Genomic DNA, 24,283 nt, shown 5'->3' with positions numbered 1-24,283 from the left:
GTAATTCTAAAGGAATTCAGTAAAATTGTAAATCGTGTAAGGTATGTTGGACAAAGCCTTCTTTCATCTAATAAACTGAATTTGGTAAACAAGCCGTTGGTTAGGACTGTCGTTATAAACATGCTACATATTTTCAGCGATGAGGAGTTTCTTGAAACGGTGCCTAAAGCAAAAATGAAGAGAAATTGATGATTGAATTCATGAACACAATGTTTACACAAAGTTATAAAACTTAAGAAGCGAGCGATGGGTCTTATTTAGAGAAGTAACTATTTAGGGCATTTTTTGATTCTATGTCTGCGAAGAAAATATACAAAACGGCATGATTGATAAAACTTAGAAGAAATATAAGCACTGGGCCTTATTAAAGGGCAGGTACTAGTACCAACCTGAACAAACTATGTATTACTAAATAAGGCCCATCGTTTTTTTAAATATTTTAAAACATGACTTAAATTATTAATATTATGTCTGTTTTTATTGTGTGTAAATAAGTACATATAATATGACTAATATAACTACTTACCTAATTGGTGTTCGGCAGAATAGTAATAAATAAACAATGATGACCGAATACCAAATTTTCGGCAAAATGGCTGAAAAGACCGAATACCAAATAGTTGCCTAATAGTCGTGGAATCTATCGTAAAATACAGCATAACTTTATAATTGTTACTAGTAAACCAATGACGAGAAAAGTTATGCATATATAAAATAAACCTATACACTGAAAGAAATGTTTGCATAACTGTAACCAAATTTTAGGTTACTGCTTACCTAAAAATTGTGACTTGCGAACTACGTGTTACCCATTACCAAACCGTGTTTTGTTATTTGTGTTGAGTTATGAACAACTTAACTATTTATGTTACTGTTTTAAATTGTATGTTCTACTTATAACAATGGTAATAGTCTAGTAATAATTATAACATTTTGTGATTTGCAACAAAAGTACAAGCGCCATTTTGTTACTATGGAACAAATAATTTAACTATTTCACAACCAAATTGCTTACGAATCTATAACATCTAGTTGGTTGCAAACACAAAAATGTTTTGTAATAATTAAATAATCCTACATTTACTTAGTAATTAAACTGTTCAATTATTTTCTGAATTGATTTATTTATTAGTAGTCAAACTGTTCATCAACTGGTAACTAATTTAATTTGTTGACGTGTTACAATACTTAGGTTGTTAATCAGAAAGTTTAGTCTGGTAACTAATAACAAAACTGTTTAGCTACAAGTAGCTCGACCAATTTAGTAATCTATAATTAAAATGGTAATTCCACTATATTTTGTTAGTTAAACGTCGGATCAAATAGCTACCAGTCCATCCGGCAATTAACTTAGTACAAAAAGGGACGATATCAATGAATCCGTCCTTAAATTAATCAACGAGAGTATAGTAAAATCACATTGTATTGAAATGAATTGTAACAACACCTTTTAGTAGCCTTACCCGATCACTTATTACGATTCAGTTTAAGTTTTTAGCTCCGTCCTGTAGCAATTCCGTTTAGGTCCTAAACTGAATCTTAGATAATATTCGTAATAAGTGATCAGGTAATGCTACTAGAAGGTATTGTTACAATTCATTTCAATACAATGTGATTTTACTATACTCTCGTTGATTAATTTAAGGACGGATTCATTGATATCGTCCCTTTTTGTACTAAGTTAATTGCCGGATGGACTGGTAGCTATTTGATCCGACGTTTAACTAACAAAATATAGTGGAATTACAGTATATTTATAATATTTATTATTTGACTGAATTCTGATAAATATTCATATTAAGACGGGGTTTTACTTGAATTGGTGTTACTTACATTAAAAATAATTAAATTCCATTATTTTCATAAATAATTAACGTAAAGCGTCTTGATACGAATATTCAAATTTTAGGTAGGTAGCATAGTAAAACTCTTCATTTAAATGCTAAGTACAGTTTTATTCAAATAATTCCTGTATTTCCGAAATATTATAATAAAATTATGACACTATAACATTATTTACTTTCTGATTTCGTAATCATCAAAAAATAGAAACAATGGAAATACTAACTTATGCTTATGTTTCGCTTTTACTTTAGACCAAGAGCTACCCAGTGCATTAAGAACAAATTTTATTTTAAATCACGCATCAACTGCATTTCGTAACGAACATTATTTACAGTTAGGTTTATTAGAGCTTTGATAGAATATCTTACAATTTAGACGGCGGCAACGTTAATTCCATTTCGCACCGTCATTCCGCTCTGCGTGCGATGGTCTCTTCTATTTGCGCAGCACATTTCACATGCATAAAAAAAATCCTTCCGGCACAATCAGCTTAGACGGCCACCAGAGAAGTTTAGAGTAGACCTGGTTTAATTCTTACTCTTGCCTACGTTCGAAGTAGTCACCAAAAAATGGGTCGCCATAAATGCTGCCAGGTCCAGGACTTCTTCACAATGTTCTGAAACATTCAATTTAATATGTACCTTCCTCAGTCCTCGTATACTTTTTAATAATGTTTTATTTTTGTACATATTACAAAACCATTTTGAACTTTTATCGTGTAAAAAAGGGTTCTAAATACAAAAACAAAACAATCGTTAATATTAAAAGATACATATGAAATCAAAGGATGTGGTGATGTTAGTCTGTTCGGAAAGAGAAGAGTCGTGGAATGTATTGGACCCCAACCCCATACATTTCACTACTCTTCTCTTTCCGAACAGATTCTATAGGTACTTACTTTTTTGGAAAATGCGTCCGTAATTATACTAATTATGTTTTGTAGCATGGCTGTTTGGGTAATCAGTTTCGCCTTGTAATAATTTCTTATATTTCCTCTTCTGATAATAACTGCAAAATATCAATATGTTTTCTGTGTTCTGAAATTAAAACGTACACAAATGTCAGAATACCAACGTTCACTGATAAAGGATAATAGAACATACAATAGAACTTTCCAACTATTCCAACGAATAACAATAAAATTGTAACCCCATAACCAAGGTGAACTGAAAACGCCGCAGTGAAAGGAATATAGGTAATGGTATTGACCACTCGTTTACTATGTTACTGGAAATTAGTAGTAGAATTAATTCCTGACCTACAAACCTACCTGCTGTGTTTACCTACCTGTAAATTGCCCCCTGTAAACCTACGTATTAAACTTAGGAATTAAGAAAACTTCCACCTAATTAATTGCGTATTCAATCCTACTTATGGGCATTAAGCACGTTTGGTAGATATCTACTTACGCTACAACTACAGCTCCCATATCATGCAATTCATTATTGTTATTAAATGTTGTTACTTACCATTAAACATCTAAATATTTACATAGGGAGGAGTCACGACGCTAGGTACTCCTCCATCGTAGTGGTACTAGTACACGAGGCATATCACACTCGGAGGTTCTGGCTGACTCCGCCGCCGCCGCCTCCTCAAGTTCACTCATATTGTGCACCCGCCCTTGCCTCCAAGGTTTTCTTCACAAATACCATGAATTTTATTAATAACAACCGGACTGAACAAACTGTGATGCGTGCTGAAATGCTGAGACTCTCGTCTCGAGGAAACACAAACGGGAACGAACAGGTTTGCTTCGGTCCGGTCCGTTTACTGTGCGGCTGTGCGCGTCGCGTCATTCTGTTTCATGTTATAAACAATCGTTCGAGCTACAGATAACAAAAGTTTTGTAGTGTTTTACTAAACATTACGTACTTTATAACTATAGTTTTCCTTAATTCGTACATTTGCTTAAGTAAGCAACAAAGAAGTAAAATCACTTATTTGTTACAAAACTATTTTTTGTTAATAAATAGAGTAGTAAATTAAAGACAACATAATTGTTTGTCTAATATTTGAATGAAATTGTTACCTGGTAGTTATGTAAGGTAAAATTATTAGTATGCTATTAGATTTGGTTAAAATCAATCAAACACTTTAACAGTCTGCAAACATATACAGTTTTGTTGGAACAACAATACATAGTTTGGTAAAACGTAGTCTAACGTACTGATAATAATTAAGGATACATTTAAGTTAATTATAAAAAGACAGTTCTGTTGCAGCAGCTCTACTACTTCGTTTAAGTTGATTAAGTTAATAACAGCCTAATATTAAATTACTGCACATCAAATACAAAATAACATGACTAGTATTGTATTACACCACAAAATTAGTTATGTAAATTTAACTAAAATTTGTTTCGCTATAACTTGAGTTCAATTATTTCTGAAACAACTGAATTAGTTCAGTTAATTATTTCTTTCAGTGTACCTGTAAGCAATTGTTACGTACCTACATATACTTATAAAAATATGGACTTAGTATTTCCACAGAATATATAATACAGATTCAAACTTTCACGATTTTTACACATATTTAAAATTGCAAACGGGACTTAATCGCGTATTTACTATGTTTTAAACACTAACCTCCGACGTTTCAAGGACGGCATTGTCCCCGTGGTCTCGGAGCAGACTGGTCTTTTTTAGACCACCAATTTTAAATATGAACATATAATAGTACGTATTTCTAACTAAAAAGTTCGTCAAACACGGTATGTCGATATTTCGACGTAGTATATCGATAACTTTTCACATCACTAGATTATCGACATTAGATGTCGAATATTTCTCATCACTTTATTTCAGTGTACGTATATAAAAACTTAGCCCCGCCCCTAAATTTGGTGCGATAGGGACAACTGCAGCTCAGGCGCGAAATCCCGCGTAAAAACTGCAAAAATCGAGGTTCCGCTCTCGACTGTTTCCTCCTCCAAAACTTAACCAATCGTTACGAAATTTGGAAATCAGAATGACAAGGAAATTATCTGTGTCGGACCGTTTCGTTTTTTTGGATAATTGATCTCAGTTTTGAATACCACGCCTTTCTTTCTGGCAAATCCAATTAAGCCGTTTTGGCCAACTTTGAGAGGCTCTAATTCCTTTTAAGGAAACTATCAGTAAAATATTAATTTAAGGCAGTATTTTATTAACTATAGATCAAATAGAACCGAAAAAGTCGATTTTCGAATATCTATCATATCTTTTGAAGCCGTGAGGTACCTCCAAACGCGTAAGTCGCAACCACGCAGTGGTTTCTATGGGCGTGTTTGACGGTGAGCTTAACGCGGCAGCGGAACTTCTTACGGCTCAGCCACGACATTGGTCTAAGCGCGACAGCGGTGAGCGGCGGCCATACATTGGAGCGAGACACAGCGATGGGACTTTTCATTCGCACGTATGACCGCCGCTCACCGCTATCGCGCTTAGACCAATGTCGTGGCTGGGCCGTTAAGGGTTTACTGTGATGCGGGTAAGTTTATTTATATTAAATTTGTATCATAATTGTCTTATAGTTATTAAAAGACATTTATATCATCTTTTCAAATTAATTTAAAGCATATTTTAATTAAAATCCCGGAGTATCCCGGAATAACGGAAACACAGTCCGCAATGTTTTTATGTTTTATTACTATTTGCGGTGAAGTATATTTATATATTTGATGTAAATTTATTGAGTAAAGATTACAGATTATAGTGACATAATTACGGTACATATATTTCTTAGATTTTAGTCTCATAATTGAGTACGAAATGTATACTCGTTGAGTAATACGTGCGAAATATTGGAGTGTGGCATCGACATTAAATTTGTTTTATTTTACAAAATTAAAGCACAAAGGTTACTTATTTCGATGTTTTGAGTATAATTGTTATATAATCTTCCAATGTACTAAGAAAAAAATCTTGTTTGTCTTTTAATATAGCCTTCGTTTTGACTGCCGTAATTAAGTACACGACTTTATATGAGTGTATCTTATTCCGGTATGCCTATATAAAGTATATTAAAATATAAAAACACAAAATAAGGTTACGGTTAAGGTTAGGAGACCCGACTATTATGTTTTGAAACTTCCTTAGTTAGCTAAAAATCTTTATACCGTATATTGGTTTGTCCGTCAGTCAGTCTGTCCGTCTACGATTTAGCTCAATCATTATTACTACTAGAAAGCTAAAATTTACATGAGGATAATACATAATAGGATAGACGTATATAAATATAAAATAGTACAAATTAGTCAGACAGTCAATCTGTGTAAGAACGGCCTATAATATATATTTATTTAGTACTATTTATTTATATGTACATACTTGAATAACGTATCACCACCATATATGTATACGGTGTAGCTCAGTGATTACCAGTACCAAAAAACTGAAATTTTCACGAGTACCGTGAAATTTTTATAACCGGCAATAGCTTCTGGATTGAAATTAAATTTTGAAAAAAAAACCCCGACATTGTAAAGCGTTTTTCATCAAACATGGCTAAGAACACTCTCGACTAATTCAGCTTTCAAACGAAAAAAACTAATCTAAATTGGTTCATCCATTCGAAAGCGATGCCTTAGACAGACAGTAAAACTTATAACACCCTTTCATTATATCATACAATAGTTATATTTCCCATCCCACCCCAACCCATCAAAACATTGCCAATTATAAAAAATACACTCTGTATAAGCATCTATCAAAACGATATGTGCATTTATATATTTATGTAAACAATATTTTTAATTCGTTTTTTTACATTATGCTTCAAAAACGTGGACTTTAAAGGTATCCCGTAATTACGTACAACGACTCCCGGAATTGAAGCCATACCAAAATTGTATCCCGGAATAATGGGCAAACTAAGGGTTAAGTAAAACAACGGTAATTTCTATAAATTAGAAGTTACGATGCAAAATAGTGTCTTAAATCCATCGTAGAAGACTTATCCTTAAAATAAAATAATTAACACGACTAGAAACTTCACATTTTTTTTACAATCCTCACTCAAAGTAGGAAACGTCTTAAGTTCCCGTAATATGGGACAGTTACCTTATGGCGTAACCGAATATTCGGCCGAATGTTCGGTTCGGTAAGAGCTAAACCGAATGTTCGGCCAAATATTCGTATTCGGCAAAGTCCATATTCGGCCCATCTCTAATTTTGATCAATAATTCAATATTGTAGACGCTTCAGGAGTAAGCGTGCTTCAAGCGCGAAATATTAGGAAGAAAGTAGTAATATGAGTTAAGGTGAAGAAATGCACACATATTTATGAACTCGACTGTACTTAGCCCAGCAACAGGAGAAATTAAGTAACTAAAAAATCCTTACTTGCCAACTGTTTTTACCACATGTTTGTATACAGAACACACTGATTATCAGATAGTTTTAGAATAATTCACCGATATTTACAGTAGATTTATATTGACCGAGATTTAAACCATCACGCGTGTTTTTGCCGATAAATCGGGAGCTCGATAAAAACAAAAAGGTACATGCACTATCACTATCACATAGTATGGGATCCTGTCAGTACCGAAGACAGAATAGCAATAAAAATCAAGAAGTAGTTACTGCGCATATCATCATATCACATTGATAAATGCGAGGTCAGTTTCGTTTTCGCGAGGTCTTTGCGCGACCTTCTCAAAATTAGCACCATTTACATATTGTAAACTTTATTTACATTATCTTGAGCGCGGATATTGATAAGATGGGTTGAGATAACGCCGCTGAGATCACTATTGTAGCGTAGACAAGGCTGAATTAGATATCGCATGTAACGTTTTTTTCGCAATTGAACGGTTTCAAAGCTCATGCACGTGTTAGTATTATAGGTAATTAAAATATGAATACAGACTACATACATATTGATTCAAACTTTCACGATTTTTACACATATTTAAACCGCCACATTGTCCGCGTGATCCGAGACCACGGGGACAATGCCGTCCTTGAAACGTCGGAGGTTAGTGTTTAAAACATAGTGTTTAAAACATAGTAAATACGCGATTAAGTCCCGTTTGCAATTTTAAATACATACATATTTACCTCTATTGCTGGGCACCTCAATAGATGACAGAAGCAAAATTTTTTTGAAATATCATAGGTCATATCCCTATGACCTGTTTACATACTAGATAAATGTCTGTGAAACACGCAATCAGGAAGCGAATAAGTTTAATGGCGAAATAAAATTCGACCTTGCAACACCGAATGTTTAAGTTTCATCAGTCGAGTTTTCAGATTTGTGATAAGCTCGCTGTGGCGCAGCTTCGTTTTATTATCGATATAGCAGATGTAGTAAAATTTGTAATAGACTTTTTACACAGGCATTCGAGCAATAAAATAAACGATTACTCTTACCCAGATTCTAACCTAAACATTTAACTATTCGATCACTTTAAAACTAAACAAAGTTTTGTGGGTGGCGATAGCAAATAAAATCGTAAACCTTTCCATGAGGAATGAATGTGTATACATGTTTGTGACCAAGACGAGACACCGCACTTTAAAAACTCCTTCGTCTAATTATATCGACCATCAATCGGGAAAGTGTCGCGACAGAAATAGATCGCGTTGAGGCGAGCGGTTAAGGTGTCGGCTACCCCTCATTCCCCTCAACGACCTTGGCCGTTTATCGTGCAATTGTGCATTTAATATACTTACAATCAAGAATAACAGAAATAAAATAAGCTGACTATTTATTTGACAATTATTGTTGCATATTTTATTAGTAATCCATCAAGCCTTTTTGCTAAACCCTTGTATTTTATTATTTTTTGCTAGATTCGTTAATGAGTACATTACAGTCCCTCACATTTCACGGCTACATGTATAATTGTCCGTGTGAATCTGTTGCCGGCGCGTCTCGGCCCAGACGCCTGTTAATGTTATTAATGCACATGCGGGCGAGAGGGGCCGACATTCGCATTATAGCTTATTAATTATTTGATGAAACCAAATGACAAACAGCCCGCTTTAGGGTACTTTCAGGGAGGCAAGCGGCGCATGATTCCTGGGGTGTATTTTCATTACAAACACGAGCGAAAGTTCAACCGTTCCCACCGACCAACCTTGATCTCCAATCAAGCATTGTTGTTATTCACCTTTTAGGTAATTTTTCACTGTTTTACCCAAGTCGAGTAGTCGTGCCTACTCGATAAGAGATGAGAACACGGATGGTATATAAACGAGTTGAAAAGCCCGGACTTAAGTGATGAAATTTAATTGACGACCTATTAGGAATGGAGATAATTGGGATAGACTGACTGGTAAATTAATATCGGGCCCGACGGAACGAGATTTGGGGTGACTTGGAACGTAGTAAAACCGGATGTCATCATTTCGATTTGCACTCGTACAGTGCAGCGTACTGTAGTTCGGAGCATTAAATTTTTTTTTTTGGTATTTAAAGGAAACCCCTACTTTCTCGCTGAAGAAAAACATGACAAAGGGCCCAAGAGCTACCTAAAGCTTGTCTGGAAGAGATCGCTCTTTAGCGATAAGACCGCCTGTTGTCTACCATGTACCATAGTTAAAGTTGTGTGCTAAATTTTTTGGTGTCATCTTGTTATACTGGAGGCGCGGGCGGTCGAGGTGGTGTAGCGGTTTATCACGTCAGCTGCGTTAGCTGGAAACCCAGGTTCGATTCCCGGCTTCGCCACCAGTGGGCTTGAACCCTTTTTCTTTAGTGTATGGCATCTATTTCAGTTATAGCTTACATACATATAATTATTATTCTTCTAAAGATAGAAAGTAAATCATATCCTTGCTGGAAAAATAAGCCATGTTAATTTGTATGATAAATAGGAAGGAGGGGGAATGGTAAATGAATACCTCGCCAGGCGGATTGAGATGTGTGGAAACATGACACTCATTGCCTCTGAAGGCCGCGGGTCCACTGCGCTTGCAACGTGAAAGGATATCATTGATTGTTTAATCACAAGAGTAGACTATGATTATTTTACTTTACACAATTATACAATTTTAAATGAGATTATGATAAATGTAGCCTTCTGTGACTTTTGAAATTTGAACGCCTTTGATTTTTCTTAATACTTAATTTTAGGGCAAAATTTTAGGAAAAGCTTAATAATAAAAGATGCATTAGGAACAAAATTTCATCGAAAAAGCTTTAATAATAATAAGCGATCCGCGCCACGCCATTAGGAACAAAACTTTCATTTTGTATCGAAACCTGGGGCGCGATCCAAAATTACTGAGGAGGCGTTTTTTGAATTACACTGAAGCGGCGTTAGGTAGGTACAGTACGAATATAACATATTTTGTGACACTCTGCGCCTTAATATAAGTAGTTAATAAATAAATGTAAATATTCAGTAAGCCTACATCTAGTTTATCCGCTAGAAAAAACTACCGGAATTTGTAAATTACGATCCAGTTTTAAAAATAAACTGTCTAGTCGTACCTATTTCTTTGGCGGTACGACGACATGATTCGCTAAAATGAATTTCTAATCTAGAGGCACCTTTATATTCATGGCTCTAGTTAGCTAATACAGTTTCAATTAAATAATGGTGACAATTTTGCGTTTTAATTATTTTTGTTGAGTAGGTAGGTACACAAACTATAGTATGGTACGTTGCTTTAAAATGATGGTTTTATTTTAGCATTTATCAAACGTTGTTGGTATGTCCGTATTTTGAAAATAAAGGTCATCTAAAACCATATATGAAAAGAAGACTCAAAGAAACACCTTTATATATATTTTAATAAAATATACACATAGTTGTGAATCCAGAATATAATCATGTACCTAACTTTGAAGCCAGTTTACGTTCCCTTTAAATGAATGTCCATTTTATTCAAACAACGGCTGTTCTAGCCTAGTTTATTCCGTATTCAATAGAAGAACCGATCATATCTCGTAAAATAAAGGTTAAAATGTTATGTCATTAATAATATAGTATGGGAAAATGTCGCGGCCGCGGCTGCAAGCAGGGTTGTCGGTTTAAAGCTAACAGTTATCGTCTAAATCTAGTCATAATTTCATAGAAAATTAACGTAATAATATTTGCGCAGTTAGTGGTACCAAGTGTTGTTAACTTAGTCTGGTTCTATAAAAAAGTTGTGCCTGAATTCTAGGATCACATTAATAAATACGATAAATCTTACGGATCGGATAGTCATTTGTTAACTTTTATTACGCAATTTACCCAAATAATTTACTAAGATGAGTGTAACTTTTAGAACCGTTTTATCGGTATGCTACAGGTTCTATAATTAAATTAGCTGTCGGCGTTTTGAACGCCGTATCACTCGTAACTAATATCAATAAGAACCCCACACTATTCCCTACAATTTAGTAACCCTAACGGTATGCGGGCGAGTTGGGACGACCCGTTGACCCAGTCTCCCACCAGTTATCATTACCACGGCAGGCGAGACTACATCTCAAACCGACCAGTATAAAAACATTCTCCAATATCGTATAATTTTTACGGATCTCAAGATTAAAATATACTGGTCGTGTGGCCAGCAATTTGAATGATCCTTCATTGCCGCAGTGAAGATTCAATTGGACCAATACTGAAAACACGGTTAATACGATTACTCGTATGCATGCCGAGAAATGAATGTGAAATGTGCTTCGTTTGCACTCAATTTACAAGTCTATTGGCTTCGTGATGTAAAACTCGAAAGGGAAGGTACGGTTCCTATATGGAACTGAATAGTCCCACTTGCCGTACACTGAGAGAAAATACAACCAGTTTTCATGTTCGTTCAACAAGTTTTTTGGTTAAAATAGTGCCTACGTGCTCTTTGGTTCAAACAACAAGCTACTTGTCATTTGAATCGGCAATATATTTGAATCGACAAGTCGATTTTATAAAAACAACCTGACACATATTGTTTTAAACATACGTTTGGCTGATTCAAACGGATAAACCGCAACAAGTCGAACTTGTTAAATTCACAATGCAAATTTCTCTCAGTGTAGACAGTTTTTTTAATAGCCTATAATATTGTTTCCCACTGCTGGGCAAAGGCCTCCCCTGTTTTCTGCCACTCGTCACGGCTCTTTGCATACTCCCGCCAATCGCCACAAAATGAGTCCAGGGGCCCGTTTCTCGAAAGGTACAAGCCTTGTATTACAAGTGCGCGAACTGTCAAATCGTATGGGTTGTCATGGAAACACACTTGTAATGCAAGGCTTGTACCTTTCGAGAAACGGGCCACTGGTCTTTCCGCCATCTCATAAATATTTACTTTTATTAAGTGCATGTAATAAAAAACATTTCATCATGTTTTACACCAATGAACCATGTATGCAAGTCATACGAATTACCTAATTATTAGTGAAGCATTTATCTACAAATATGTACAAAAGTTGCGTTGTCATCTCTTTCAGTTTAGCTTAAAACCATAAAATAAAATTGAGTCCCAGTAAATATGTATTTTGGCCGAACGGATAACGGAACAGTTTAAGCAACCAAAATACTGAACACAGTTTCGGCGCGGCCAAATTGTTCAGCAACTTTTTTTTAAACACAATTTTTTTTGCTCTCTTTTATATGAAAACCCGTAATAATGTTAAGGCTTACCGTAAGGCGAATAAGGCATGGCGTCACACAGATTGCACGGGCACAGCGGCTTACCTGAAAAAGACAAACATTCGTTATCGTATGCTGTGAACAGTTTGCTCATTTAAACTATTTTGTACAAAATACGATATGGCAGTGGCAGGTAGGTATAAAATTAAAAAAAGGGACGAAAAAAAAGTATAACATTAATGTCTCTGTCAAAGGAGAATATGCGGCATTCAACTGTTCGAGGTTTTGTTGTAACTTGCTTTGAACATCAAAATGAATTATTAGCAGTTCGGATACTTTGGATATAAATACAAAACCTAAAACTTGTATAATTATTTAGGTATTTAAACAACTTGTGACGAATTCGATTAAATACCGCATACAGCAGCGGCATACGGAAGGATAACCGTGGAAATTAATAAATAATATAAACGCGATTTATCACAATAACCATAACAATACAGTCGTAAAAAAAAACAACTGTCACCCTTTAACTCCACTTGATAGAAAGAGACGGACGATGTTATTGTCACGCTATGAAGTGGATAACCGCAACCATCATATCTGCAGTTCATGAGTTATGATGTGATGTGAGTAATACAGTTGCGGTCGCCCCGATGACAATACAATAAATAATTCAGGACTATCAAAGGACCTTTGTTTTCGGTAAATAAAAGAATCATAACATTTACAAAGTTACGCTAGTGTGGTTGTTTGAGAGCTTCCAATATATTAACAAACAAACTACTACTAGTGGATCAGTGCTGAACAGCATCGTTTAATAAATTACCTATTACATGCTTTTTAATTTAGTGGATTTTTTTAATCGCGAAAATCGTTGTTTAAAATTTTAAATATTATAATGTTTCATTAAAAAACTCTGAAACTATCTTTATCTTTAGTGAAATCTTGCTTGGGATCCGTAGGTGGCGTATCTTTTATTCCTCCCTTGTACGGTCGTCGTCGTTAAAAATGTTAGGTATACATGTATATTTTTTCTTGAAACAGCATAATAGATAAAATATAAATGCGAACGTCGTCGTTTCATTTCATGTTATGACTCAAAAGAAGGCATTACAGTGCGTCCTTGTCCTTAATACCTAAAAAAAAAAACTTGATATGGAACCTACACAGTGGTAGTAGATCGAGCGATGGAATCACAGGTGAATCGGATTATGTTAGAAATCCGTTAGTATTTTAAATATTTCTTACGGCTGACGTCACAGGCTAAAAAAATAACTACAGTGAAATATTAGTGCAATACTTCAGATATCATCAAAGGATTTTACATTGTGATATAGAGCGGGCTGACTGGAGGGTAATATCAACTAGTTTTTTTGCCATTTTTAAATTTTTTTACTTACATTTTAAATAGAGTGGTCACCCAGTGGTCACATTCACATATAAGGTAAGTAAAAATCTTATACTATATTTGCAGTCTATATACCTACTTATAGTATAACTAATACTCCATTGAATGTACAGGAGTCATTAAAAAATGGTCTTATATTTAAGTACTATCTTTGCAGATGATAGTGGCTACTTATGCAACCTGATAAACTTGACTTTATAGACTTTGCTTTATTACTGTAGTTCTTCAGAAAATATTTTCCAAGTTAAACAAGGAATTAAAGTAGGTACTTAACCTTTAGTATACAAATAATAATGAAACCTAAGCTGCAATGCGCTGATGTTTATTATAATTACGGCAAGCATAATAAATAAGTGTTAAAAGCTCACATTTATAAAACGGTAGAACGTTATAAAGAAGTGGCCGCAACGCTGGCGGAAAATGTTATTTTTTTTACGTATTTCGTTATAATTACAAGTGGTATACTTCAGAGCCTTTAGGTACCAAGAGTTTCGATTCGATGTTTAACGGTGATGTTAACTACACGGGCAACACCATTGCCGCGTTTGTTCAATACGCACCAAATAACTATAGAGTAAACGCGGCAACGGTATGTGAATTGCTGGCAATTGTGTTGCCCATATAACGTATTCTAAAGGTGCTACGTTACAGGTCAATTCACAAGAGCTGGCACGAATGGAACGAATGTTTGAATGAAAATATGCATGTGTGTGACAGATTAACCAATAAAATTGACAGTTACGACTGTATACCAATACAGGTGTCACTCACACAATCAAAGTTTCGTTCATTTCATTCGTGCCAGCTTTCGTGAATCGACCTGTACTTGTTAGCGTAAATGTTACGGAAATTACTATTGTCCTTAAAACATTAGTTACTAGAATAGAACTTGAAGACTCCTTGACGTACCCATACCGACCAAAACTCTGTCTATCCTTCTACTTTCTTCTGCGCGTATAAGTTCACGGTATTAAAAATATCCTCATAAAATCCTGACGTCCAAAGACAGCTATTAAAAAATCCTTTCTCTCCATTACTCCTGGCGTACAGAAATTCTAAGCGGAAGAGGCCATGTTTTTTTTAAATATTACCCTATCTCGCTTGTCTATGGCCGGGCCCTACGTAGCCGGCGAAGCAGAATGAAGTCATCCCCGTAGACGAAGCGAACGAGTCAAACAAAGAAGCGCAGCGACCTTAACGGTTACGCTTCGTACCCATGGAGAGCAAGTGTTCACGAATTGTCAAAATGAGGGGAACAGCGTACTAGGCCGACTATAAAATACCTGTACCATAAGCTCATTTTGCCAAACCGTCTAAATGTAAGTAGATCGAAATTTATCCTTTTATTAGACACTGACATATGTGTAGTGACATAATTTAGCTAGCATTTAAAACGACCTAACTGCATTATAAGCGATAGACCTTACAGGTTTGAAAGATTCAAATGAATTATCTGCCAAGTGGGTCATGAATCAGTACTTTATATGCAAAAGGCGCTCTGATAATCACTTTCGCTACGACAACGAATCGTGTTTTTGTCCGAGTGACAGTTGAGTTTCCTTTGCTACTGAGTGTTGAAGATTATTAGCACGTTGGCTGCGCAGACGCACCCAGCACGGATTGGATAGTACCTACCGCTTCTATTGACACTAACGCAAATTCACATACGAGTCACAAGTACATATAGTATAACATGTACCAAGTACGTGTACGTTTTGGTACCTAAACTGATAACAAGTGAGAAAGAGATTTCTTTAAAATCTTTTTAACCCCCGACGCAAAAACGACGGGGTGTTATACGTTTGACGTGTCTGTTTGTCTGTCTGTGTGTGTGTCTGTCTGTGGCATCGCAGCTCCCGTGAACCGATTTAGATTTAATTTTTTTTGTTTGAAAGCTGAGTTAGTCGGGAGTGTTCTTAGCCATGTTTCATGAAAATCGGTTCACTATGTCGCGGTCGGGGGTTTTTTCAAAAATTTATTAGAATCGATTTTCCGTGATAAAGTTTTGTATGGTTTAAACTTTCGAACTCTTGCGTGAATAATGAGCACAAACGAGTTTGTTTTGAGGTTTTCAAGCAACTTCATCATTAGTTCTAACCTTGTCTAGAACGTAAATTGCACACACGAGAGAAACCTCTAACTTTATTATGCATGTAGTTCTGAAAGAGCTAAAATGGGATTGCACGAGTAAACTAACCAAATCAGTTGACCTTTCGCGCACAATGTAGTGCTTTCCTAGTGTTTTTCCAGCAACTCCAACTTTGTTAAAGCCCACTCGTGACCTTTAGGTTAAGTCAGAGACAAGTAAACGACAGACCGGAAGTTTCGAACTCTCCCAATAAGTACAGTCATCGGCCAAAACATAGCACAAAGAGAACACCGCAAAAATATAGAGATTGTTGGTTGGAGACTTTTTCTTAAACACGTAATAATGTATTATTATAATTAATAAACAATTAATATTTGGGTACTTTTGGAAGGCTTCTACTTCACAGCCGTTTTGTCTGCTAACAAACCATACTCTGGTTTGGCGGAAGTTGTGATTTAGTTCTAAGTACGTTTTGTTTTGTGTCTAAATAAACATTTATTGCATTTTCATTTTATTAAAATGTTGAAGGTTTGAAATTAGCATAGATAGGTATTAAGAATCCAATATGAAAATAATGGCGAAAGTTCCGTTTATTTAGACGCGGTAACAAACATCAGTTATATCTGATCGGAAAAAATAAGTAACCTTTTACTCATTAAGGTGAAAGTTAAATAAAGAATTCTTGTAAACCAAAATCAACGTTATTAATTCATGTTCAAAACTAAACTATCAGGCGTTACCTCATATGTTCCACTTCCATAAATATATTTTTACAATCATAAATACATGCAGGAGCGGCCGGTGCATTTATTTACGTTTCGAATGAGGGGAGGATATCCTTCGGCTGAAAAACGTCCTATCATTATCCTCTTTTTATGTCGTTTATGACGTTATTTTTTAACTAGCAGTATCGGAAAGTAGACGACTGAAGAACGTACGAGTTAGTATGAAAAGTAATGGCGCTTAAGACCTTTAAGTAACATGTTGAGTGTGAAGGGCCGCGCTCCACTGATTATTGTTTTACGTAACTTTTTATAGCTATCAACCGACGCCCTTGAAGGCCTGTATTACGACACAACGTTCCTGACGTTCCTGTGCTTACGTCCTGCGTAGGTACTTTATGTTTAACACTTTGGTGATTCAAGAATTGTAGTGTGCTGTGGCACCTGGGCATTTTTAAAAATTGGAACCCAAAATTGGTGAAAGTTGTTAACAAAAATCTATAAAAATATTTATCTTGTGTTAATTACGTAAACTATAAGCAATAATCCACATTTAGAACATGAAAAATATTGATTGACTAATTAGAACAGATCTTAATGTCGTCACAAAACTGACATCGAGTTAATTATTGTTAACAACTGTCACTAATGTCATACCTATAATGAATTCATTTGCGTGTCATGAAGACGTTTCATTGAACGAGATGTATTGTTGATTATTTATATGCAATAGGTAGTCCGTGTGTATAGTTTTATGAATTAATTTACCTAGTCTTGAAGTCGCTTCGCATCTTTGCAGTAAGATCACCTGCCAAACATAAATAAACTCGATCTTCTAACTGAGCCATAAAAACATGAAACACTAAGATATAAGTAATCTACACAGGTAGGTAGGTAGGTAGGTACTGACTTATTACACTTATACCATCACCACCACCACCACCAGTAATCCACATAAGTTAAGGGTTACATCTCACTTAAGTTAAGGGTTAACTTATTATGAGATACCACCAATGTCAGTAAAACGACGAGTTTCTAGAGAAAATTTGTGAATGCATGTCAACAAACATATTAGATTACCAATTTCACACATTATAATACATTTAAATCCTTAGCCAGTGGAAAAGCGTATAAAATTAAAAAGTCATAAAACTAAATCTCAAACATTTACCGTTTACTCTAAGATTCCATCAACGAAAGAATCGGACAAAGCTCATTGATGTTGAGATAACAATACGGAACATTCTCGCGCCCGGTACTTCCCAGTTGTACAACTTTCTGTTCATACAATTTTGAACACTATTACCATTGCTAATAAAACCCCTATTAACAGTTTAAAGGACATAATACCTGGTAATAGTAAAAATATAGGTAAGTCGTCAAAAATGCAAAATTCATGTCTAATTTGTCTAAGTGAGGATTAAATACTTAATGATTTTACATTAGTGGTGAAGTATGTAAGTTATTCATGCATTAATAACATCCCTTGCTCCCTCAATTCAATAGTTGAGCCATTTCACACTCCCTAGTCCCTAGACTGATTTACCGCTCCCCTCGCGAGATGAGTCATCAGGAGAACCCGTGACGTCACTCACTGGTTCACTCATTCACTCACTAGTGGATAGTGGACAAAGAGATATTGTACTGTTATTATTAATCAGCCGTTGAGGTCGTGTAGCGCTGACACTTTACATTGTATATCTAAAGTAAAATTCATAATCCTACGGACTAAATTGACAAATGACTGACAGGTAAAATGATACCAGGAACAGCAAAATTAAAATAGGGAAGGGTATATGTCGATAACAATATATCGACAAGTTGTAAAGTACATACAACAGACAAGTTTAAATCAAGAATAAGTATATTGGTTTCAAATAAGAGGTACACATTTTGGTTTGTTCTATGTATCTTTGAGGTAGTGGATGGATGCCACGCATTTTTACCCACTACTTTTAAAACATAAAAAGGTTTCCGAGCCTGTAGGTAAAAAATAAAATACCATGTCCGACGATAATCAATTATCTGTCACGCTATGGCAAGTATGTCATAAATATCTATATAATTTTCGAATAATATTATTGCTGCTTCGAAATAAAAAAAAATATCTCTAATTAGCGGTCTACAGACCTTTTGATCTGTCGAAATCACAGAAAAAGTTGGTATATTGATTAGCCGATCAAATTGCCAATTTCATTGTCCCGTCTGGGTGCACCTTAAATCCACGATGTAATCATAATTTTAATATCGATAAGAACGACACTGGCCAAACTGTGGCAACATTCGTTCACACTTACTTGTCAATTTGGTCCGTAGGTTTATGGATTTTACTTTACGATTACTTCCTAGGAACCATTAGGTATGTTTAACATTGTGTTTTATTGGAGCAAAACTTTTTCGCACAATGTAGGCTTGTGTTTCAACAATGTACAGGGTAGGTACACAATATGGATCTTACCATGTCATACACCAATGACTTGACAAATTATTGTTGTATCAGATAGTTTTCATACGTTAGAGCACATTTGTTTTTGAATTTGAAACTCTTTGTTTTAAAGTATAGATTCATATAAATTTTTACCGGACATCTCAGGAAAATAGAAGTTTATTTTAGGAAAGTAGGCTAGATACATATTAACAAAAGCATCCAATTTGAATGTTCCCATCTGAATTGTTAGGCATAAAGAAGCCCAGTTCAGGGCTGAATAAATCTAGACGCAGATAATAAGGATCCGCGGATCCAATAACGGATTTGCGCGAGGCCAACTCATGCGCCGCATATTGGTACATATAAAACTGTGCTCATTTAAAACCCTTGCCAATATAATATAGGTTAATTTCTGTCAGTTTATTTAACATACATGGTTCTGTGAATTCGGTACCTACTGTTATCAAGTTATCATTGATTTAACTATGCAAAACTTAGGTAAATAATGGTGCGTTATTTCAACAGCTATTTTTAAGCCAAAGCTGCTTTCAAGGAAATATTCTCAATGATGTCAGTAAAATGGTAATTTTGCGTTCCCACACTTTTGTATCATATTTACAAACAAACGTAAACTATTTTTCTCAAACATGCAATGAAATATTGTCTTTACGTTCCTTAAAATGGGCTGGGAAGTATCGCTTTTTGGGCGCAACAACTCGAGAGGACTGTAAAGGGATTTCATATTATTTTTTAGGCCTAGGCCTGCAAAGTAACTTTTTTTTTTTAATTTCGACTTTCGAATTTTTATTTCATTGTATGTTTGAGAAAAGCACTATACATGCCTCGGCGTGAAAACGGATTCCCGGCCTCGTATCCCTATCCGGTATATACCCACTTGGCCGGAAATCCTCATTTTCCCGGCATCTGATGTAATGTACTATTATTCATAGTATACTGAACTGTCACCCCATACATACTATTATATATTCCATATATAAACGTAAACTTAAAAAAACAATACAATCATCTCGTCTAAATTATCATCGTGTTTTCTTTCCTCGCCTGTCAAATTTTTCTCAATTCAAAATTTCGAAATGTTTTGTTGTGTGAAACAGACACTTCAGGACAAAGGTAATAATTAAACTTATACCTATCTTTCCCAAAATGAAACACATCCAAACAAAGAACTGCAATTAGGGATTTTAGCATTACGTAGAAGAAATGCCTACGTGGGTAAATCATACAGTCGAAAAATCTTTCCTTTTTTATTGTACCTACTGTGACCGTGGGCGGTTCAACATGTTTTAAACACGTGTCATGAACTCATGTAGGTGTATGATTTTCTCTATAGTATACACTTTTATGGCACTCGAACAAGAATGTAATACCTATAATTGTACCCAAGTGTATTGTTACTGGACATATAGGTATTAAAGAGCGAAGCAATGACGCAAATTGCGCTATTTGTCTTACATATGTCCGTGCTTTTTGTGGTCTGTATTTTCATTACGTAAAAATTAGGTTTTTGTTTTATCAGTATGATAGGTAACAAAAAAGGAAATCAAACCAACGTTATCTAAATGACAATCTGAAGTTTGTTTAATCAAGAGTGCCAAGAATATAAATAGCGGGTAACAATGTTCATAACTATTCCAAATTTCAAATCGATAGTAAGTAGTTTTCGAGATGTTTAGTAATGTGACAGACGGACAAAGTCGCACCATAAGGGTTCCTTTTGTACCTTTTTGGTACGGAATCCTAAAAAGATTGTGCAATGAAACTTAACTACGTTTATTTTACTTCAGGCGGTACAACTTTTCCGTGCAATGCGGTCTACTATTTATCTACGATTAGTTCATTGCTAATTACTACTCTATATTTATGTGCTACATGACTGCTACGTAGCACGAACATTTCTAGTTCGACGCAGTGTCTTACGCGATAAACAACCAGACACCGATGTAAGAAAATCTAGATAGATATTAACTTACTAGTGTTTAGTGGACATTCAGAAGTGTTAATATAACATTCCATTACCAACTACAACTATGTCACTGTCCCGACACGACTGCAGCGACTTGAACGCATCGATTACTGCACGTAGCATTGGGATTTTTGCGTATTTGACGTACTGGCACAGCGGCTGCAGACCTCGTCAAATGTCGCACCAGTCGGGAAAGGACTGTCACGCGTTTGAAACAGGCTAGGTTAGGCAGTAACAGGCAGTGTGTGCACGATACTTACCGACCGCGCGTTCGTGAAGCGTATGCAAGGGATAGTCACCTAGTTTGAGCAGGTAGGCTGACAGCAACACCGCGTCATGTCTCGGCTCGGCTCTGTCCCTGTGAGCCTGCGGGGGCCGCATCAAACTCGATATAGAAAAATCCGTCGGCCGTGCGGGCGCTACCCAACCGCTCACACTGCACAATTTACACTCCTCCTTCATTTTAACACTAATAAATATCCGTAATTCCGTATATACTATCCGTTTTTTTTGTACTCGGTTTGTACTGGGCACTAGTAAATCACATATAAAAATATCCACTCACATCACAAGTTATCACAGCGGTGTTCGGCGTCAGCCTGAAAAGTAAGTCGGGTGTCAAAATAGTCGAAAGCTTCAGAACTTTCGACTCAAACGGCGTGTTCAGAAACGTAAAATATGATATCAATATTTAGCTTAACAGTCGGTTAAAAATCTTAAATAAAGTTTGTTTTAGGTTTTGTTTTTTGGAGTTAAAGGAAAAAAAGAGACGTGCTTATATGGAATCAATTGAGAATAACTCTCTTAGCAGTATTTGTTAATACAGACAGTTTTTCACTATTTAAAGTTTGCACTTATAGCCAATTTCTGCAGCGAATGGGCGACTACATCCGTTGCAAGTCAGCACCCCTCCATCATAGTTAATTATACCGCATGGCCGCTCCTGGCCTTTGGCGCTTAACGTCCACATAATTAATTAAAAAGGTACAAGATTTCAACCATGATGTGGTTATCGCATTAAATGCTTCGAACGTCAGTTAACTATACGGTTTATGGCAATTGAACTGTCTTAGTTGAGTCTAGACCTGAATTTAACTCCTTGCTGGACACTACTCCAGGCACAATACGAGTAGAAGGGTATTTTCAAAATTTGGGACCCCCCTCACCCCCCAATAAGCTTAAGTTGTTAACAAAAATTAACTCACTGTCAGTTTTGTGACAATAATTAAGCATAAAATTTCTATAAAAATATTGTATTTGTGTTAATTACATAAACTTTAAGCTATAATCTACATTCAGAATGTGAAAAAAGTAAATTTTTAGAAAGATTTTATGCTTAATTGTCGTCACAAAACTGACAGCGAGTTAATTTTTGTTAACAACTTAAGCTAATTGGGGGGTCCCAAATTCTGAAAATACCCTTCTACTCGCATTGTGCCTGGAGTAGTGTCCTGGAAGGAGTTAAATTCAGGTCTTACGCTAATTGGGGTGACCCAAACTCTGAAAATGCCCAGAAAGAACAATGGGATTACGTCTATAGGCGTTTAGTGTCCACCGTGGTGTCCGTGGTGTTAAGACACAAACATTAAAAAAATATTCACGTAGGCATAGCGACAAGTACTTAAAAATAAAAATAAGCCAAATCAACTGTAGCTAATTATCAGATAATAAAATGCAATTGCGACGCAGTTGATATACTTTTTACGTTTCTGAATACGGCTCTTTATCTCACACATGTAATCACCGGTATCTTTAAAAAACACGTGCGAATATTTTGTGGGTTTCCATGGCTAAAGGGTGCTTATACTGCTTATGCCATTCTTGTAATAGGCGAGACGACTAAAAAAACTAATTAGTCCATCAGTTAGATTATCAAACAATTTTTAACACGTATTTTTTCTTTTTTCTCGTGAACGAAAAATGACGACGGTACAGTGCGTTGAAGTTTCGCGTGACGTCACTCACGCCTATTAGGTACAATTTTTACTTAGAAGTGACGTCACAAGCCCCCACTCCGGAACTTTGATGCTCTATGTCTTAATATTTTTTCATTAATTAGAAAAAGCGAAAAATATGTGTTCAGTATTTTTGGACGATTTAACTGACGGACTAAACAGAATGCCATTTTTTTTTATGTAGTCGTCATCCCTATTAGGACCTTTTTACTAGAATCCGTTTGAATTTGAGATGGTAATAACCTAATTATGATTTATGAAGCTTAAGAACATTAAGAACCTTTCTGTGATAGAACACCACATATATTATCTCATTATCTTTTGCGAATTTCTAGGCTGTCTTTTGATCAATCCGATACTTAACACGTTTCGACCTATTGCGCTAAAAGGTCAGCAAAATCATAAATTAATATTGCTTCAGCTTTCACAATACTTTGTAAGCCGTGTGGAATCCCTTTGGAGCGTTGTGAGAAGCTTATGCAAAATGTGCCACTTTGTCGGTTAACTAGATATATTTAGTTTAATGTGTTTCTATAATAAAGAGCGATGAATTTCCTTTAAGTATTTGTTTTAATGTCAATTAACTTGATTGCTGATAAACTATCAATAACTAGCTTTTACCCGCGGCTTCGCTCGCGTTAAATTCGAGAATTGCGGAATGCTCCATACAAACTACCACCCCCAATTTTAGGGAAGTGCTGGGGTTAGAAAGAGACAAAAGGTAGCCTATGTCACTTTCCATCCCTTCAACTATCTTCACTTAAAAAATCACGTCAATTCATCGCTCCGTTTTTCCGTGAAAGATGGACAAACAAAAGGACACACACACTTTCCCATTTATAATATTAGTATGGGTAAGGACCATTTAAACATGGATCGCCACAAATATTTATAGAAGTTTAAAGTTATACAGCGTGTGTTGAGATAGCCGGCAATTATGCATATGGTGCGGTGCAGTGTCAGCGCATTGCGGGTACGGGTCAGGGGGTATTGCTGTGCGGTTCGGGCTCGCGATGCCTTTTGTGCTTGCTCTTTTCTAGGCTGAACCACAGAATAAGTAATACTGTCGTGTAGAAAATACACTTCATATGAAGCCGAAGTTTTGACAACGGGCCAGGGCCGAATACGATCTCCGTTTCGACTATTTAGGGTATTCAGAAAGCGTGTTATCCTAATAATTGCTAATTACAACTTTTTTATAGGGATCTTTATCTCGGTACGTTATGTTTTCAATTTCATTCACCATCCTTCACATATTTTGTCTGTATACGCGTAAAAAGGGTTCGTCAAGAAGCGAAGACGTTCGTCTAATTTGCTTGATAAGGGCTATCAAAAG

General features: G+C 35.7%; 1 protein-coding gene across 2 annotated transcripts in view; it reads right to left on the bottom strand.

Annotated features, from left to right (window-relative positions):
• The window catches only part of LOC125235359 (nucleolar protein dao-5-like), a 431,115-nt gene that overhangs the window by 50,422 nt on the left and 356,410 nt on the right, over positions 1–24,283 (bottom strand). The window contains exon 5 of one of the 2 annotated variants that reach the window (XM_048141903.1): positions 21,450–21,591. The exons of the other annotated variant lie outside the window; for it this stretch is intronic. Within the exon in view, the coding sequence (XP_047997860.1) occupies positions 21,587–21,591 (5 nt within the window). The 3' untranslated portion in view covers positions 21,450–21,586. Of the gene's footprint in view, positions 1–21,449; positions 21,592–24,283 lie in introns of those variants that run through there. 2 annotated transcript variants of the gene reach the window in all.

The sequence above is a fragment of the Leguminivora glycinivorella genome, chromosome 17, assembly GCF_023078275.1.
Source record: "Leguminivora glycinivorella isolate SPB_JAAS2020 chromosome 17, LegGlyc_1.1, whole genome shotgun sequence".
Lineage (NCBI taxonomy): Eukaryota > Metazoa > Arthropoda > Insecta > Lepidoptera > Tortricidae > Leguminivora > Leguminivora glycinivorella.
The sequence above is the reverse complement of the archived record's forward strand: the minus strand, read 5'-3'. Positions and strand labels throughout refer to the sequence as shown.